Source organism: Athene cunicularia, assembly GCF_003259725.1.
Source record: "Athene cunicularia isolate RWA chromosome 3 unlocalized genomic scaffold, athCun1 chr3_part1, whole genome shotgun sequence".
In the NCBI taxonomy this organism is placed as follows: domain Eukaryota; kingdom Metazoa; phylum Chordata; class Aves; order Strigiformes; family Strigidae; genus Athene; species Athene cunicularia.
In genome coordinates this window covers 59,594,775-59,611,264 of record NW_020799097.1, presented here as the reverse complement: position 1 = coordinate 59,611,264, position 16,490 = coordinate 59,594,775, and the positions used below count along the sequence as shown (strand labels likewise).

Below are 16,490 nucleotides of genomic sequence, written 5' to 3'. Positions count from 1 at the left end.
AGCCAGTAATCATTTAGTCGTAACACAGAGTCTGACATTTCGGTTGGAGTTAAGTGTTTTATTCTCTCAAAAGTGAACCTCGTAAAAAGGACAGAATGATCCTACATGCAAGGAATTGCAGTACATGGCATCAGGAGAATAAGTCCTTCAAAAACAGTGGAACAGCTAAAAAAGAGCAGCCAAAAAGCCTCCAGATTCACACAGCTATAAAAATATTACATACTATATGTCTATACAGAAATCATACCATTGGTCTAAGTTTTAATGCAAATTATAAATGTAAGAGGCTTAAGTAAAGGAAGAGTACTTAAGGAACTCATCAATTAGAATGTAGTTTCACTCTCAGGTGACCTCTCTTATGTACAGCACAGCTTAGGGCAAAACTACCACACAGCCTCAACCATAATCAGGACAAACACAGGCACGGAAACCAGTACTGGGTGTTTCACTGCAAAGCCCATGTCAAGATCCAGTGCCTCAGGGAGAAGTGCATCACACTGCATTCCCTGCAGGCTCACAGCAGTAGATCCGACAGACAGAGAGCAAGAGATGCACAAATTGCTCCTACACTGCACCCAGCACTTCATGTTTGGTATTGATTCATTCCTCAGCCCTGGAATTTTAACAAGAAAAAAAAAATTACATTTAACAATTACATATGTGAATTTATTTTTAATAATATTTGTCTGCTAGGAGCAGGGCATTGGACTCAATGATCCTTACGGGTCCCTTCCAACTGAAATATTCTGTGATTCCTTGATGATGCTTTGTATAGTCTAAAGTAAGGTTTTGCTTTTAAAGAACATTTGATGTGCAAGCCTGATGGAATGGAGGAAGCAATACTATTCACATTGCTTTCTAGCAATTAATATATAGATGACTTTCACAACATAGGCATGACATTCTAGTATTACAGAAGATAAAGCATTGTCTTCAATACTTTAGTTAGGCCTTTTGAATATGAAATAAAAATGTGAATGTCCATGATGCTAGTATATACTGTTTACCCTTTCTAAGTTTCCCATACCATAAATACCCAGGAAAAGGGCAAGAGAGCTCAAGACACCATTGTTCTTTTTAGAGAATTTTGCCTTATTTTTCATGATAGTCATACAGAAGAAATATTTAAAAACTGATGTACTAGTTTTGTTGCATCTTAAAATTCAATTTCTCACTAAATTATAAAGTTTATTTAGTTATCAATCCCACCTTGAATTCTATGGGCATCCTGCTATGAAATACTTCCAAAAACATGATCTGACATAATTACAGACAGCTCTTCTTTCTTTATTGCCAAATACCTTTAGTAATCATTTGTTCCAGTGCAAAGACTGGGTAAAATGCCTCTGAGTCAGAAACACATTATCTCTGTTTTGTGTAGCTCAAGTGCAAGCAGAGAAATTCTACTCTCTTCAACTGCCAGCTACATCAATCTTTTCCCTCCTTTGTGTCACTGGCAAAAAAAAACAGATTAGCATTCATTTCTACCTGTAAAAAATACAAAAATTCTAGCAATTGCATGGAGAAAATAGGCAGAAAAGATTGGCTTGTAATTGGGCAGTGGTTTTAGCAGCTTGGGTTCAATTTCTAGTTTTCAACAGACTTCTGTTGCATGAAGAGAAAAACAGTCTCAGCTTCTCACCTATGAAATGGGCATGGTCATCTTTCTGCTTTCCACTTTGGTTTTAAGCATAGGACATATTCCATGGAGCCTTTAGAGCATGGAAGCCCAACAGACTGTTTAGTATTTACAGGTGATTAAACTATGAAAGGAAAATACCACAGAAACTAATCAAATTCTTTAAAGTGGTGTACCATGCAAGAGTAATCAAGAAAGCTCCTCAACCTTCTACAGAATTAGTGATGATAAGTTTAGCACATATTGTCAACAGAAACAGTTTTAGAAAAAAAAAATGGTAAAAATGAAAAGCAGCAAATCAGCAGGAATAGCTGAGTTTTGCCTACAAACTGTGATGTACTCAAGTTTTACACTGCCGGTGTTCTAGGTAAGTACTGTGTGCCAATTGATGGCTACAAGCTCTTTAGGAGAGATAGACAAGGAAGGAGAGGTGGTGGGGTGGCACTGTATGTTAGGGACTGTTATGATTGCTTTGAGCACAAGTGTAGTGAGGACAGGGTGGAGTGTCTTTGCGTTAGAATCAGGGGGAAGGCCAACAGGGCAGATGTTGTCGTAGGAGTCTACTATAGGCCACCCACCCAGGACAGAGAGATGGATGAAATATTCTATAGGCATTTAGGAGAAATCTCATGATCACTTGCTTTTGTTCTTGTGGGAGACTTTAACTTCCCAGTCATCTGCTGGAAATACAACACAGCAGAGCAGGACCAGTCCCGGAGATTCCTGGAATGTGTGGGAGACGACTTCCTGACACAGCTGGTGAGTGAACAGACCAGAGAAGGTGCCCTGCTGGACCTCCTCTTTGTGAACAGAGAAGGACTGGTGGATGATGTGGCGGTTGGAGGCCAACTAGGGCACAGCGATGATAATAGAGTTCTCTATTCTTAAAGAGGCCAGGAGAAGGGGCAGCAGAACTGACATCCTGGACTTCCAAAGAGCTGATTTTGTCTTCTTTGGGCACCTGCTTGAAAGGATCCCTTGGGAGATGATCCTGAAGCATATAGAGGTCCAGGAAGGTTGGACACTCTTTAAGAAGGAAGTCTTAATGGCCCAGGAGCAGGCGGTCCTCAGGTGCTGTAAGAGAATCCAGCACCAGAGAAGGCCACCCTGGCTGAACTTGCAGCTTTGGCTGCAACTCAGGGAGAAAAGGAGAGTGTATGGCCTTTGGAAGAAGAGGCTAGCCACAGTGATTACAAAGAGGCTGTGAGGCTATGCAGGGCAGAAATCAGGAGGTCTAAAGCCCAGTTAGAAAATAATCTGGCTTCAGTAGACAAGGACAACAAGAAATGTTTCTCTAAGTACGTCAACAGCAAAAGAAAGACCAGAGAGAGCCTCCACCCCCTGCTAGATGCAGGAGGAAACATGGTAATGAGCAAGGAGGAAAAGGCTGAGGTACTTAATGCCTTCTTTGCCTGAGTCTTTAATAACAAGACTAGTTGTATTGAGGGAATCCAGCCTCCTCAGTCAGAAGACAGAGACTGGGAGAACGACCTCCCCGCATTCCAGGAGGAGACAGTCAGTGACCTGCTGCATCACACAGACACACACACAAGTCTATAGGACCAGATGGGATACACCCGAGGGTGCTGAAGGAGCTGGCTGGGGTGCTCACCAAGCTGCTTTCCATCATTTACCAGCAGTCCTGGTTGACCAGGGAGGTCCCGACAGACTGGAAATTGGCCAATGTGATGCCCATATATAAGGGTCAGAAGGACGATCTGGGAAATTGCAGGCCTGTCAGTTTGATTTTGGTACCTGGGAAGCTGATGGAGCAGCTCATACTGAGTACCATCATACAATACATGTGGGACAACCAGTCGATCAGGCCCAGTCAGCATGGGTTTATGAAAGGCAGGTCCTGCCTCACAAACCTGGTCTCCTTCTACGACAGGACGACCTTCTTATTGGATGAGGGAAAGGCTGTGGATGTTGTTTAACTTGACTTTAGTAAGGCCTTTGACACCATTTCCCACAGCATTCTCCTGGCAAAACTGGCTGCTTCCAGCTTGGATGGGCACACACTTCACTGGGTAAAAAACTGTCTGGATGGCCAGGCCCAAAGAGTTGTGGTGAATGGAGTTAAATCCAGCTGGCAGCCGGTCACGAGTGGTGTCCCCTAGGGCTCGGTTCTGGGGCCACTCCTGTTTAACATCTTTATTGATGATCTAGACGAGGGGATCGAGTGCACCCTCAGTCAGTTTGCAGATGACACCCAGTTGGGTGGGAGTGTTGATCTGCTCGAGGGCAGGGAGGCTCTGCAGAGAGACCTGGACAGGCTGGAGCCATGGGCTGAGGCCAACTGCAGGAGTTTCCATAAGGCCAAATGCCGGGGGCTGCCCTTGGGCCACAACAACCCCCAGCAGCGCTACAGGCTTGGGGAGGAGTGGCTGGAGAGCTGCCAGTCAGAGAGGGACCTGGGGGTGCTGATTGACAGCCGGCTGAATAGGAGCCAGCAGTGTGCCCAGGGGGCCAAGAAGGCCAATGGCATCCTGGCTTGTGTCAGCAATAGCGTGGCCAGCAGGGACAGGGAAGGGATCTGACCCCTGTACTGGGCACTGGTGAGGCCGCACCTCGATTCCTGTGTTCAGTTTTGGGCCCCTCACTACAAAAAGGACATTGAATGACTCGAGCGTGTCCAGAGAAGGGCAACGGAGCTGGTGCAGGGTCTGGAGCACAGGTCGTACGGGGAGCGGCTGAGGGAACTGGGGGTGTTTAGTCTGGAGAAGAGGAGGCTGAGGGGAGACCTCATTACCTGGGGATGAGTCTCTTTAACCAAGTAATAAGCAATAGAACAAGAGGTCATGGCCTCAAATTGTGCCAGGGAAGGTTTAGATATTAGATAAATATTTAGATATTTGGATATTAGGAAATTTCTTTCCAGAAGGGGTTGTGAGGTGTTGGAATGGGCTGCCCAGGGAGGTGGTGGGGTCCTCATCCCTGGAGGCATTTAAGAGTAGAACTGACATAGTGCTCAGGGATATGGTGTAGTTGGGAACTGTCAGTGTTAGGTTAAAGGTTGGACTAGGTGATCTTCAAGGTCTTTTCCAACCTAGATGATTCTGTGATAATCAAAATAAGGACAGATCACAAAGAGTGGTAGAAAAATTTCACAGATTGGTGTGTCTAGGCAATAAAATGGCAGATGAAATTGAGGAATGGAAATTAATACACAGGGGGAAAATATGATAGGCTCTGCACTAACTGTTATCACCCCTGAAAGGATTATTATGGATATTTCAGTGAAAATATTAGCTCAAGGAATAGAAACAAAATGTCATTACATTATTGATTAAATCCATTCATAATAACAACTCAAATACTGATATTTCTTGTCTCTCATCTTCAAAAGGACATGGTAGAAGTAAAAAAGATAAATCGTGACAAGATCACAGCTATAGATCAACTTCTGAATGTGGACATTAATAGGCTGTGAGTCTTCTACTAGAAAAAAACCTGATTGGAAGACCTATAAAATGATGTAACTGTATATAAAATCATAAATGGGTTTAGTAAGTGAGCACTTGGAAGTTAACATGCTCAATTTAGTTACCTTTCTACCACAGACTGGGGGTGCTGAGTCAACTTATCATTCAGAAGTTTTCTTCACTGATTGGGAATTTTTGTCTGTTTATAAATGGAACTGCTTTTCAGTATGACAGAAATTAAATTCTAGAATACATTAATAAATTCTACAATAAAATGTTTTTATTCCAAAAGCAGGCATGGATTAAAACCAAATTATATTAATACATAGAACAAGGGTTCATCTGGGGCTGTTAAACATGAAGGGCTTTGTGTTCAATCATCAGTTTAGAATATCCCTAAATCACTGGCTGTTGCAGAGTTTTATTCAGTGAGTCATTGCTGTATTCTTTCTCTTCTTTCACATTATTCCTCACTGTTGCCTCTAACACATACCTGCAGTTGTTTCTTACTAAGGCTGGTAGCACATATAGCCCAACATCAAGGTTCACCCAACATGGAATAGAAAATACAACCTTAATTTTGCATTGGTGTTGGTAATGAAACTGTAATATTCTTGCCAATATTCGCTTTTTCCACCAGCCGTTGTCTTCTCTACTACTTCCCATCATCACCCTGCATCCATAGAGGTATCATTAATGGCTCCTTATTCTACAGATCCTGAGATCATTCTCTGAGATTCGTGATTTCCTTGCAGTTTTCTGCAAAGCAGTATTACCTAATTAATTTTATTATGCTTTCCTAGTCTCACTGCATAAAGGAAAATAACAGTCCGGTTTCACGTGTTTTCTTTTATGTATTTCTCACGTTTTCTCACCAACCTCCAGCTCATATAAGCTCAATGAGTATCAGTGGAATAAGACCCACCAATCTGATGCCTGGCACCCTGCCCTATTTTGTCATGCCCTATTACCTACTTCTCTGCCAAACTGACAGATTTTTCCACATGCTTTATTGCAATAGTTGAGATCAGCAGAAGCACATGAGCTACACAAGTAGCAGGTACAAGACATTTTCATAAAGCCTGTCAGCTGTTGAATTCAATCTCATTCTCACTCTCACTCTCCTCCCAAACAGAGCTATTTGATTGACCTTCAGAGCACACTGCAAGACCCAGCTGATTTCCCTAGCTGAGAGAGGACGGAGGGATTCTAGTGGGAAATCAAAGATATTAACTATATCTCCAGCTCCCAAATGGTGATTACAGGTTCATTATGAAGTGGGGATAGTCACTGGGGTAACCTACTTCTAAAATATGTCAAGGAGCAGCTACGGCAAAGGAAGGGTACTGAAAATAGATATGAATGTAAACAAAATAATTACCTTGTACATTAGTCTTCCTACCATTTACCTGTTCTGACACTTATGTTTTTCTTTCCTTCCCCTCACATAACCTATGGAGAATTGCAAATACTGTTTCAATCACATCAGCATCCTACATCTACAGAGCAACTGGTGGGATACATCTCACTCGAAGGACACTCCAGCATTACAACACAAGCAAGAATCACAAGAGAAGACCCAAGACCAAGATTATAACCTCTGTTAAGCTTCAGCTATTGCGTGGAGGAAGCAGCAGCTACCTTGAGTGAGAAACAAGGAACCACCAATTAGTGACAGGAAATGGAAGACAGCAGCAGAGATCTTTGCATAGAAAAGAAGGAAGAAACTGTCTGAGTGGAGGAGGCTGGGAAAAGAAAAAAAATGGATGGAAAAAGACCACTGCAAAGATACTGATTAGAAGACTGTACCCTTTCTTCTTGACAGATAATGGTTGGCACACAAAGTTTTCCATTCAGTATTTTTTAATGTCTAGACTGTGATTACAGTGATAAGATCAGCACTTCATTTAATGAAAGTTAACATAAATAATAACAGTCCCTGTACATATAAGCAAAATGTAAATTTAACAAAAAAATAGTTGTTTTTTTAATAGTATTTTTTTAATACTTCCAAGATAGAAGACAAACTTTGGTTTACCAACTCTGGGATTTCTTTGTGTCTTATTAAAGCAATAGAACTGAGAAAATCTTTTCCTCCTTCAAAGAAAGCTCTGTTAAGACCTGCATATTCCTCTTCTCTCTTCTAAACAGACCAATATTTGGCACTGTGTATTTCCTTCAATCTTCTCAAAATATCCCTAGTCTCTTCAAAGAAGCAAATAAAACAGCCTGCCTAAATATGTCTAACTTTTCAAGCCAATCTTCCTAGTCTATAGAGCACTTTGAAATGTTCGTGCAGTCAAGCAGAGCTGTTTGCCACTGAATTTGTACTAAAAAGACAAAAGAGAATATGTCAATTTCAGATGTTCTAAGAAGTGTCACTGGAAAAAAAAAGAGAGACTTGTCTGCTGCAGCATGGAGCTATGCTAGGCTGTGGGAACACAGTGGGGAGAAAAAACTGGGACAAAACAAAACAAAATGTTGCAGCACAGAATAGCTTCCAGCTGTGCACCGCAGGGAATAACTTAATGCACTCTATCCACAATGTAGATGAAGAGTTTTATACAACTAGAAAATAAGCCCAATTTGAAGAAATAGCTGTCCAGACACAACAGACCTTGCAGACTGAAAAAAACCTGACACTAAGCCCATTTGTCCAGAGGAAAACAAAATTGGAAAACAAGTATTTCAGTCCCTGTTTATGTCAGTTGCCCTAAACCACTGTGCATTATAATAGTACTGTTCAGTAGTCATCCTTTTTTCCTTCCAAAGGAAGTGGAAATGTAGTTTTCGATGTTTGGTGGTAGAGGTGGCTTGCTTTTACTTTCAGGGAATTTCCTCTCTTCATACTGAGTAATGTTACATACATGCTTCTGCATATTCAACACAAAAGACATAGTATAAAACCCTAACCTGAAGAAGCTTGATAGCAAAGGTAACTATAATCCTTACAAAGGAACAGACACATTTGAAAAAGGGTATACTGATTATCTAGAAATATTACCTTGCCTCGCCACAGCTTACAACATTCAAAATCTGTAACGACTTCACCGATTTTAATAGCAAAACACAATCAGTTTTACAGATTGGGAGACTGAGTGAAAAAACTGCTATTGGCTCACCCTGATATTATATTGTATAAAATATATATGCATTCTCCTAGCTTTGTAATGAATTTCCTTTTTCCTAGAGCTGTCACAGAGTGTTGTTTTGCAAAGCAGAACAGGAAAAATATAGGTGAAGATGAAATCCTGTCTCCTTGACATTCATGGCAGAACTCCCACTGAATCAAAATTCCAAAGCACAAAGATTTAATGGACACCTCATTTTCAAAGGTATTTATATGCCCAGTCTGAGTCAGGCACCCACTGATTTTCAAATATATATCTGTACTCTGGCACAAATTTTCAAGTGCAAAATCCTAGTTGTACAAATGCGTATGTGTAGAAAGAGTGCACTATGCATGAAGAAGCAAGCAACACTCTTCAGTTATTTTCTTGTATTTATTAGCCACATGGCCCTCGTTAAAACCTTTGCAAGGCAGTATTATGGTCATGGTCAGCCAAGCAGGCTTAACAACAAAAAGGAGAAGGACCTCTGAGAGACAACAATGATCTACTGCAAAAAGGAATTCTCTCAGTCACGTATCTTCTGTTCTTAGATAGTACACATCAATTTACAACTTTCCCAAATTGCATGACATAGCTAAAAATGTCCATTTTTGGTCAGCTCCCACGTCTGAATGCCAGTGTCTCCACGCTCAGAAGACACTGTAGGTTTGGTTCCCCCCACCCATGCATTTCCCTCAGTTGTGAAGAGGGGGTGAGAGAGACCTGTATGATTTGTTTACCCCAGTTCTGTCCCACTGAAGGAGGGGAAAAAAAAATGATTATGACACTGAATAAATTTTTTTTTTAAATTCTGAAAAGTAGAATAGAGCCTGGGAACACTATAGCCTCCAGATGCAACTTACTACTGACTTTGGTCTTGACAAAACTATTTTTTTAATGAAAAAAAAACCCCTGCTATACTTTGTCTTGGACACTAAAGAATATGAAGCATATTATTTTTTTGGCAATAATTTCAAAATGAATGTCCATTAAAACCACCCAGAACTGGACACAGATCTCCAGGTGGGCTCTCATCACTGCTGAGCACACCCCTCAACCTGCTGGTAACACTAACTAATGCAGCCCGTTTGCCTTTTCTGCCATACTACTGACTCATGCTCAACTTGTTGCCTACCAGGACACCCAGGTCCTTCTACAAAGCTTCTGCAAAGCTTCTTTCCAGCCACTTGGCCCCAGCCTATACCAGTGCATGAGGATGTTCCTCCCCAGCTGTGCGGAACTCTTCACTTCCTTTTGTTAAACTTCATGAGGTTCTTGTTACTCCATTTCTCCAGCTTTCCAAGGTTCTTTTGGATGGCAGCATGGTGCTCTGGCACATCAGCCACTCTGTGCAACTCCGTATCGCCTGCAAACTTGTCAAGGGTGCATTCTTCCCCATCATACAGGTTATTAACAAAGAAGTTATACAATACTGGCGCCAGTATTGACCCCTGGGGTACATCACTAGTGACCTGACTCCAGATGGATTTTGTGCCACTGATCATAATCATCTAGGCCTATCCATTCAGTTTTGAATCTACCTTGCTGTCCATTTATCTAACCTGTATCTCATCAGCTTTTCTATGAGGATTTTATGGAAACAGCATCAAAAGTGTTAATCAAGCTAAGATAAATAATATTCACTCTTCTCCCCTCATCCACCAAACCAGCCACCTCATTGTGGAAGGCTCTCAGGATGATTAAGTACAATTTCCCCTCCATAAATCCATGCAGTCTTAAAATCAACATTTTAGTTACACGCACCATTTACATTTACCATTTTACATGTATGTGTTACTTAAACCCAAGCTACATAACACTGTATGAAAATGAGAACTAAGTTTCTCTCCTTAGTTAATACTGTAAGGCCTTACATCATTGATCTTTTCCGTTTCAGTGCATGTAAAGCACAATTAGCAAGATAAAGGCCTTCCCTGATTACTGTATTGAGGCAGAATGCAAAGCATATTTTTCAAAACTCAGACTCCCAACTTTCCATAGAACAGGTTATCTCTATTTCATTCACAGTCAGTATTCTGAGGCACTGATTAGCTGAATAACTGAAAAATATTGGAAAAAAATGTTTAATAAACTGCAAAATTCAGTTGTACATTTGTGTAGTAATATAGATTGGTGTTTCCTATGCATTCAGTCAAGAAACTCTTCAGTTACATATAAGACAATGAAAGAACATTTTGAAACCTGTCAATTTTACTGTATCCTTTTGTTCTGTTACATTGAAATAGCTGTTGTATGTTAAATACATTTGTTCTCCACAGACTGCTACAAAAGGCTACTAAATACGTATAAGTGCTGTAGTAGCATATTTATACATTTGTAAATTATATATGATACACAGATACACAAATATAATAGTGCATCTATATTTATAGTCACAGTAGTGTACGAGAGACTAAAATTCTTCCTGTTACCTGAAGGTAACAGAATATGTGCATGATTTAAGTATCTTTTTAATATGTATCTTATGAGAAAGAATATTTAAATAATATTTAATAATATTTATTTCCTCCATGAGAAAAACAGCCCAATAATTTCTCTCCCTTACATATATTTTGTCCCCAAACTTGAACTGTGACTGAATAGGAAGATCAAATGAGGTCTGAACAGATGGCTGTCAGCAAACCAGTAACAACGTACCATGGTTTAGAATTAGAGACAAAATGTGCAACCTGGTATACAGTTTCTGCTTGTAACTGCCAAAGACATCTGGTTTAGAATATAAGCCAGCTTGAACATCCCTACACATATTTACTTTCTCATTCATGAAAATTAAATTATATCAGTATCTCTTAATACTTCTCTGCAAAGCTGTGCCTATCTGTATTACTGGAAACCCTCCTTTTTTTCTTTATAAAAGTGGACTCAGAGCTGTCACAGATGTCACATCTTTACATTCCATTAAAATCAGTCAGAACTGCATACAGATGAATCCCTGCATGTTGCTTTAAAAATGCATGAGATGACACATCAAGGAAAGGAATCCTTCAGGTCTTCCAATAGGATTTTAACGAGCTTCAGTGGTACTACTGTCACTAGTATGACATTTATTTGCATGATTAAAGGTTTTAGCAATGGACTCAGCTGGAGAACAAACGGTTTGTTTTTCAGAAATCTGAAGCAAATACACATCTCTTGGGTTTTCCTTTGGCTGGACTCACTGTTCTGAAAGTCAGGAAATGAAAAAAAAAAAAAGTTTTCAGGTCCCCCACATTTGTGTATAGCAACAGCTTTATATGCGGATTTATCTGATTAACAGAAGTTGCTCTCAGTCATTCTAGGTGACAGACCGCTCAGTTCATGGAGTCCTTAACTTCTATACTTTTTAATTCTACATGAACTGTCCACTGAAACACACAGTTCCACATTATACAATGAGACTTTCAGCAGTAGAATTGACAAGACATAGCTGATTGTCATCCATACAAAAATTATATTGGGAATGTAAGGTCATTGTAGACTTACCAAGTTGGTAACATTTACGGGCATGCCAGTAAGTATTATGATAACTGGATGTAATATTTAAAACAAAATCTAACTTTAGCGTTACCTGAATCATTTACTGGCCTGGGAAAGAGGAAGGGAAGGAGTGGCACAAAAAATCAGAGCTAGATGGATTAGAAGAGTGACAGGTTTAACTGCCTGTAACTATAAATCCACACGCAATAGAGCTGCCTGATAAAGGCACCTATTAATGCTTTCCAGGTAACAGTGATACACTTGATTACCCGTCCCATGGAGTCTAGTTACTAAGACACGTAGAATTGAAGTGAATGATTTCTTGATCAGTGAAAAATTGGAAGAAAGGAGGAATTTAGCATAGGTACTAAGACCTAAAATAGGCGGGAAATGTAATTTTGCAGATAGGCAGCAATGAAATGCAGCACTCCTTTTATGAAGAATTGGGGTATTTTGATACATGAGATGGGGCAGATGGTGGGGCAGGAAGAGCTTCTTTTAAGAATAAAGACAACAAGGGAACAGACACAGCCTTTGTCAGGAGAGAAGGGATAAAAACAGGAAGTTCCTGCAAGGAAGGAAAAAGACAGAGAATCTTTTATAAGAGAATAGGATAAAAGAACATTCAGCAGATATATCACATTTAGAGGTTTGGTGAACCCTAAATGCAGACGAAAGGGAACACCAGTCTTGGCGGCCCTTCTGCTTTTGGAATCCACAACACCCAATTCAGAGAAGCAGGAAGGCGAGGAGAGCACAAGCCAAGCCACATGTATGGGGGGGGGTGACACCTGAAGATGCACTGTATCCCTCGCATCAGTGCACAGGGTAAGAAAAGCATTAGGTGAAGTAGTAGCAGCAGAGCACAGAAGGATCCCAGGGGCTAAAACCAGAATAAAAATAAGCTCATTTAGCAACAAGAGGCAAAAAGTCAGGTAACAAAGAAAACCCCTAAGAAACAACTCAAAGACTGTTCCCAAAGCGAGGAAAGATGAGGGAAAAGTTTTACACAATAAATTTGGGTGGGAACACATAAGCTCTAGTTACTGAGAATGCAGAGACTATAATCTTCTCCTTACACCCAGGAAAAAAAAAAAAAAAAAAAAGTCTCCTTCTATGAAGGATGACAGAAGCCATTGCTCCCATGTCAAAAAAAATTGCAAGGTAGACCTAATATAATTTCCACAGGGACAGTGGGATAGACTGAGAATTTTCTTCAGGGTAATTTTTTGTGGAAAAAGCTTCCAACTGTGCAATGGCCACTGTAGAATCAGCAATGAACAAAAAGCCTGGAGCCACATCTCTCCACTTCAAAGTTTTCATTTTAAAATTTTGTTTGTATATTCTACTAGAGAAAGAAACCCATCCTCATCCAGTTATTTCTCTAACTAGTTTCCTCAAAACTGTCATTCTGAAAGTAGGATGCAGAGTTGTATCTAAAACACATCTCAGCTTTTGCTATGAACAAATACAGTGTGTCCTCTCCTTAAATCCCCATGCCTAATTCTAAGAGAACTTCTTTAGCATTCCTGTCATAAATCCCCAGACTAAAATTCCTAAGAAAGTTGATAACCAGTGCCAAGTCTCTTCCTTCTTCTAGGATAACCTAATAATATAAATACTTGCTTTGAACCTTCATGCAATCCAACACTAAACATAACTACTACTTAGCCTTTGCTTTCTTTGAGGTGTTACACAAAGGAGTTGAAGGAAGATTCTGCAAAGCATATACAAATTAATTCCCTGATCTGGAAGATTCATGTTTGAAAATATTTTCAATATGGAACCTTTTTCAGAATTATATTAGTATTAGAAGGTGTTAAAGGGGATTATTAATAATGTAAGTATATACTTATTTTAGTCTGCACTTAAATATGAGTTTCCCATGTTTGTATTAAACAGGGAACCTGTTAAAAGTTGGGTATAAAGTAGCCATTTTAACGTAGTCTGTCTTACCTTTGTAAACTTCAAACACAGATCCTTAAATATGCCTAGTGTCTTTTTCATATAACTATGAATATTTTAGGGCTGCACACAATTCCATGCAGTGTTAACTAGCATGGAATATAACTGATTTTCTACTCCATATATATCAACAAGTAATTTGGCATCTTTGCAGGGCATCCAGCTGTTCCTAGACCAGGACCAAGGCAAAGGCACTTGGAATTTACTACAGTTCTCAGGCAGCTATTGGCACACCAGCAGAGACCACTGGGACTTCATATCACAGTAGGGAGCAGCACCATATTTTCTACCCTATAAATCTTACAGCCCTGCCTAAAAGTGTCCTTATTTATGAAGTTTTATCCATTTGTTGAAGAAAATTAAAGCTCATATGCCAGACAATTATTAAATTCATAAGACAGTGGAGATGAGTTTAATATCCTTTAACAGGAAATTACCTTTCATTAGAAACAGAGAAGCTATCCAGTTATGGGAAAGATAACAGAAATACACATTTCAATTAATTCTTCATAATATAGAAGAACCCCTTGGGTCATCTTCAGCCAACTACTCAACTCAAATTAGAACTACTCACAAATATTCCTCACAGATTTCTGCTCACCTGCATGCCCACCTGTCATATATCCAATATTTGAATCACACAAGGCACATGGGTGGTAGACAGGTTTTCTGTGCTAGTAGTTTCCCTCTGTAAAATGGTGTTGCTGGGCTTTATCCTTTCTTAAATAATGGTTCAGTTGTACTGTCAATGCAGCTGAGATGAAAGAAAAGTATCCCTGCTGTCATGTAACAGAATTTCATTTTCTGTTGATTTTTGCGGGGTGCTCATACTTGATCCATCTTGCTCCAGGGCTTGACTAAAACATGTAGTTTACTAATATTTCATCATTTTAAGAATTTTCTACTTTCTGTCCTTTTAGTCTATCAGTGTTTTAACGCTTCTTCCCCATTTTAATTGGATTCTACTGACTGTTTTTATTACAGAGTTGATCTCAGCCAAGCAGGAGAGAGAAAGCAAGCAACCTTTTACTTTGCCACATGGGATTATAATCTATATATACAGACCAGATTTGAGTTTTTACGCTCTCATATGAAAGAAACCTAACAGAGTAAGCTGAAGGATAAGTAGTGCAGCTCCCACAGAGTGACAAAACTCCCAAGACAGTCCTACAAGAACCTGAACCTCCCATTTCAGGGAGACTTGGTATTAAAAAGCCAATTAAGAGCATGACTCCATCTCCTCAGGCACCCCTATGAGCTTTTATTTAGAACACTTAAATGTTTGGCACTAATCTTGTTCTCATCTGTCTCCTGTTTACCCTATCCAGTTTTGCATTCAAGCATCCGAGTCAGCCACTTTCTGTCACGTCATACAAGCAGAAGTTCACTTGTCCAAGCACAAGGTGATCACATGCCATTATGCCAGTATATTGATTCTGCTAGTTCAGGTGTGGGGGAAAGGAGTGCTAAATATGCATTAAAATATTTGCTTTTAATTGCAAGAGAAGTAATTCACGTTGCAATTATTCCATGAAACATTATTTGACATCACTTTCAAAAGACTGTAACTTTCACACTGCCCTGGATAATACACTCTCTACTTCCTCGAACCTGCTCAGTTGGTGGTTTTGTGAATGTTTCTATCTTTGTATGGCCAGGTAGGACTGGAGACAAGCGGTCCTGCAGGATGAAACCCTTCCTGAATGGAGACAGTATTGTATTATCACTGGCATTATCAACTTCAAGGAGAAATCTGGATAGTACAGGCAGCAAGCAGGTATGTTCAACACAGACTGGTTTATGCAAAAACTGCCATCATGGAGGTTACAGATACATGCTGTTCATCTCTCTGACTTGGATATCTCCCTATCTCCTGAGCTCACTACACCCAAAACAATCCTGTAGTAACTCCCAGAGTTAAACTAAAGAGGCGTTTGCTGTTTAGGGCAATTATTCTCAGATAAAAGATTCCCTGCTTGTTAGACAAAGGCACAGTAAGCTTGCTCATAGCACTTCTATCTAAATTCTCCTTTGAGTACACAAGGAAGGGCATTGAAGTTCACATGTTATACACACATGTTCATGATACTTATTGTGTACAATACAGACCCTCACAATTCATCTTAAATGTTCTGATTTTAGATGATTGTTAAACTCATGAGACTATGGACAAAGTAACATCTAAAATGGTCTTATTGAAGAAGTCATCAACCATAAAACAAATTCCTAGCAGTATGTTTTGAAAATCTTAACACAAGGATTATAATCTGTCCCTGACTGCACGTACATCCTATTCAGTGCACGTGAGGCTGAGGTCCTGGTCACAGAAGCCCCTTCCCCACTCCTCGCAGCTGCCATTGCTACTGGGGAAGTAGTCAAGGGCAGCTTCTTGTGATAGAACTGCTCTGCAACAAAATAGGAAGTAAAACTAGAACTGATTGTTTTAAGAACAATTTCATCTGCTATCTATTCTCAAGAGCCATTTCCATAAGCTTCTGTTCAGTTCTTACCAGACTATATACCAACATGAGAATTCTTTTCAGCATTGAAATTTCACTCTTTTCTATTTTTAATGTTACAAATAACTATGCTCTCAGTCTTCTTGGTTCGAAAAACTGACATCCAAATGACCAGAAGACCTTCACATGCACAAGACACTGAAATAACACAGGCATAAAAGTATAAAATGAAATATCCATTTACCAAAGCTCTTACATATAGGAAGAGAAAGGAAAGTTTTCTAAGTGGAACAATTTATGAAAACAGGAATATGCAATTATGAAAAGTTATATATATATATACAGATATATGTGTGTGTGTGTGTATATATATATATGTATATATATATATATATATATATATATATATATACAC

The 16,490-nt window shown here is 39.6% G+C and overlaps 1 protein-coding gene across 1 annotated transcript in view; it reads right to left on the bottom strand.

The window, feature by feature from the left end:
* Positions 1-14,267, bottom strand: part of LAMA2 (laminin subunit alpha 2) — a 303,552-nt gene extending 289,285 nt beyond the window's left edge. Inside the window, exon 1 of the mRNA XM_026844883.1 lies at positions 14,230-14,267. Within this exon, the coding sequence (XP_026700684.1) occupies positions 14,230-14,236 (7 nt within the window). The 5' untranslated portion in view covers positions 14,237-14,267. The remainder of the gene's footprint in view (positions 1-14,229) is intronic.
* Positions 14,268-16,490: the final 2,223 nt, after the last annotated feature.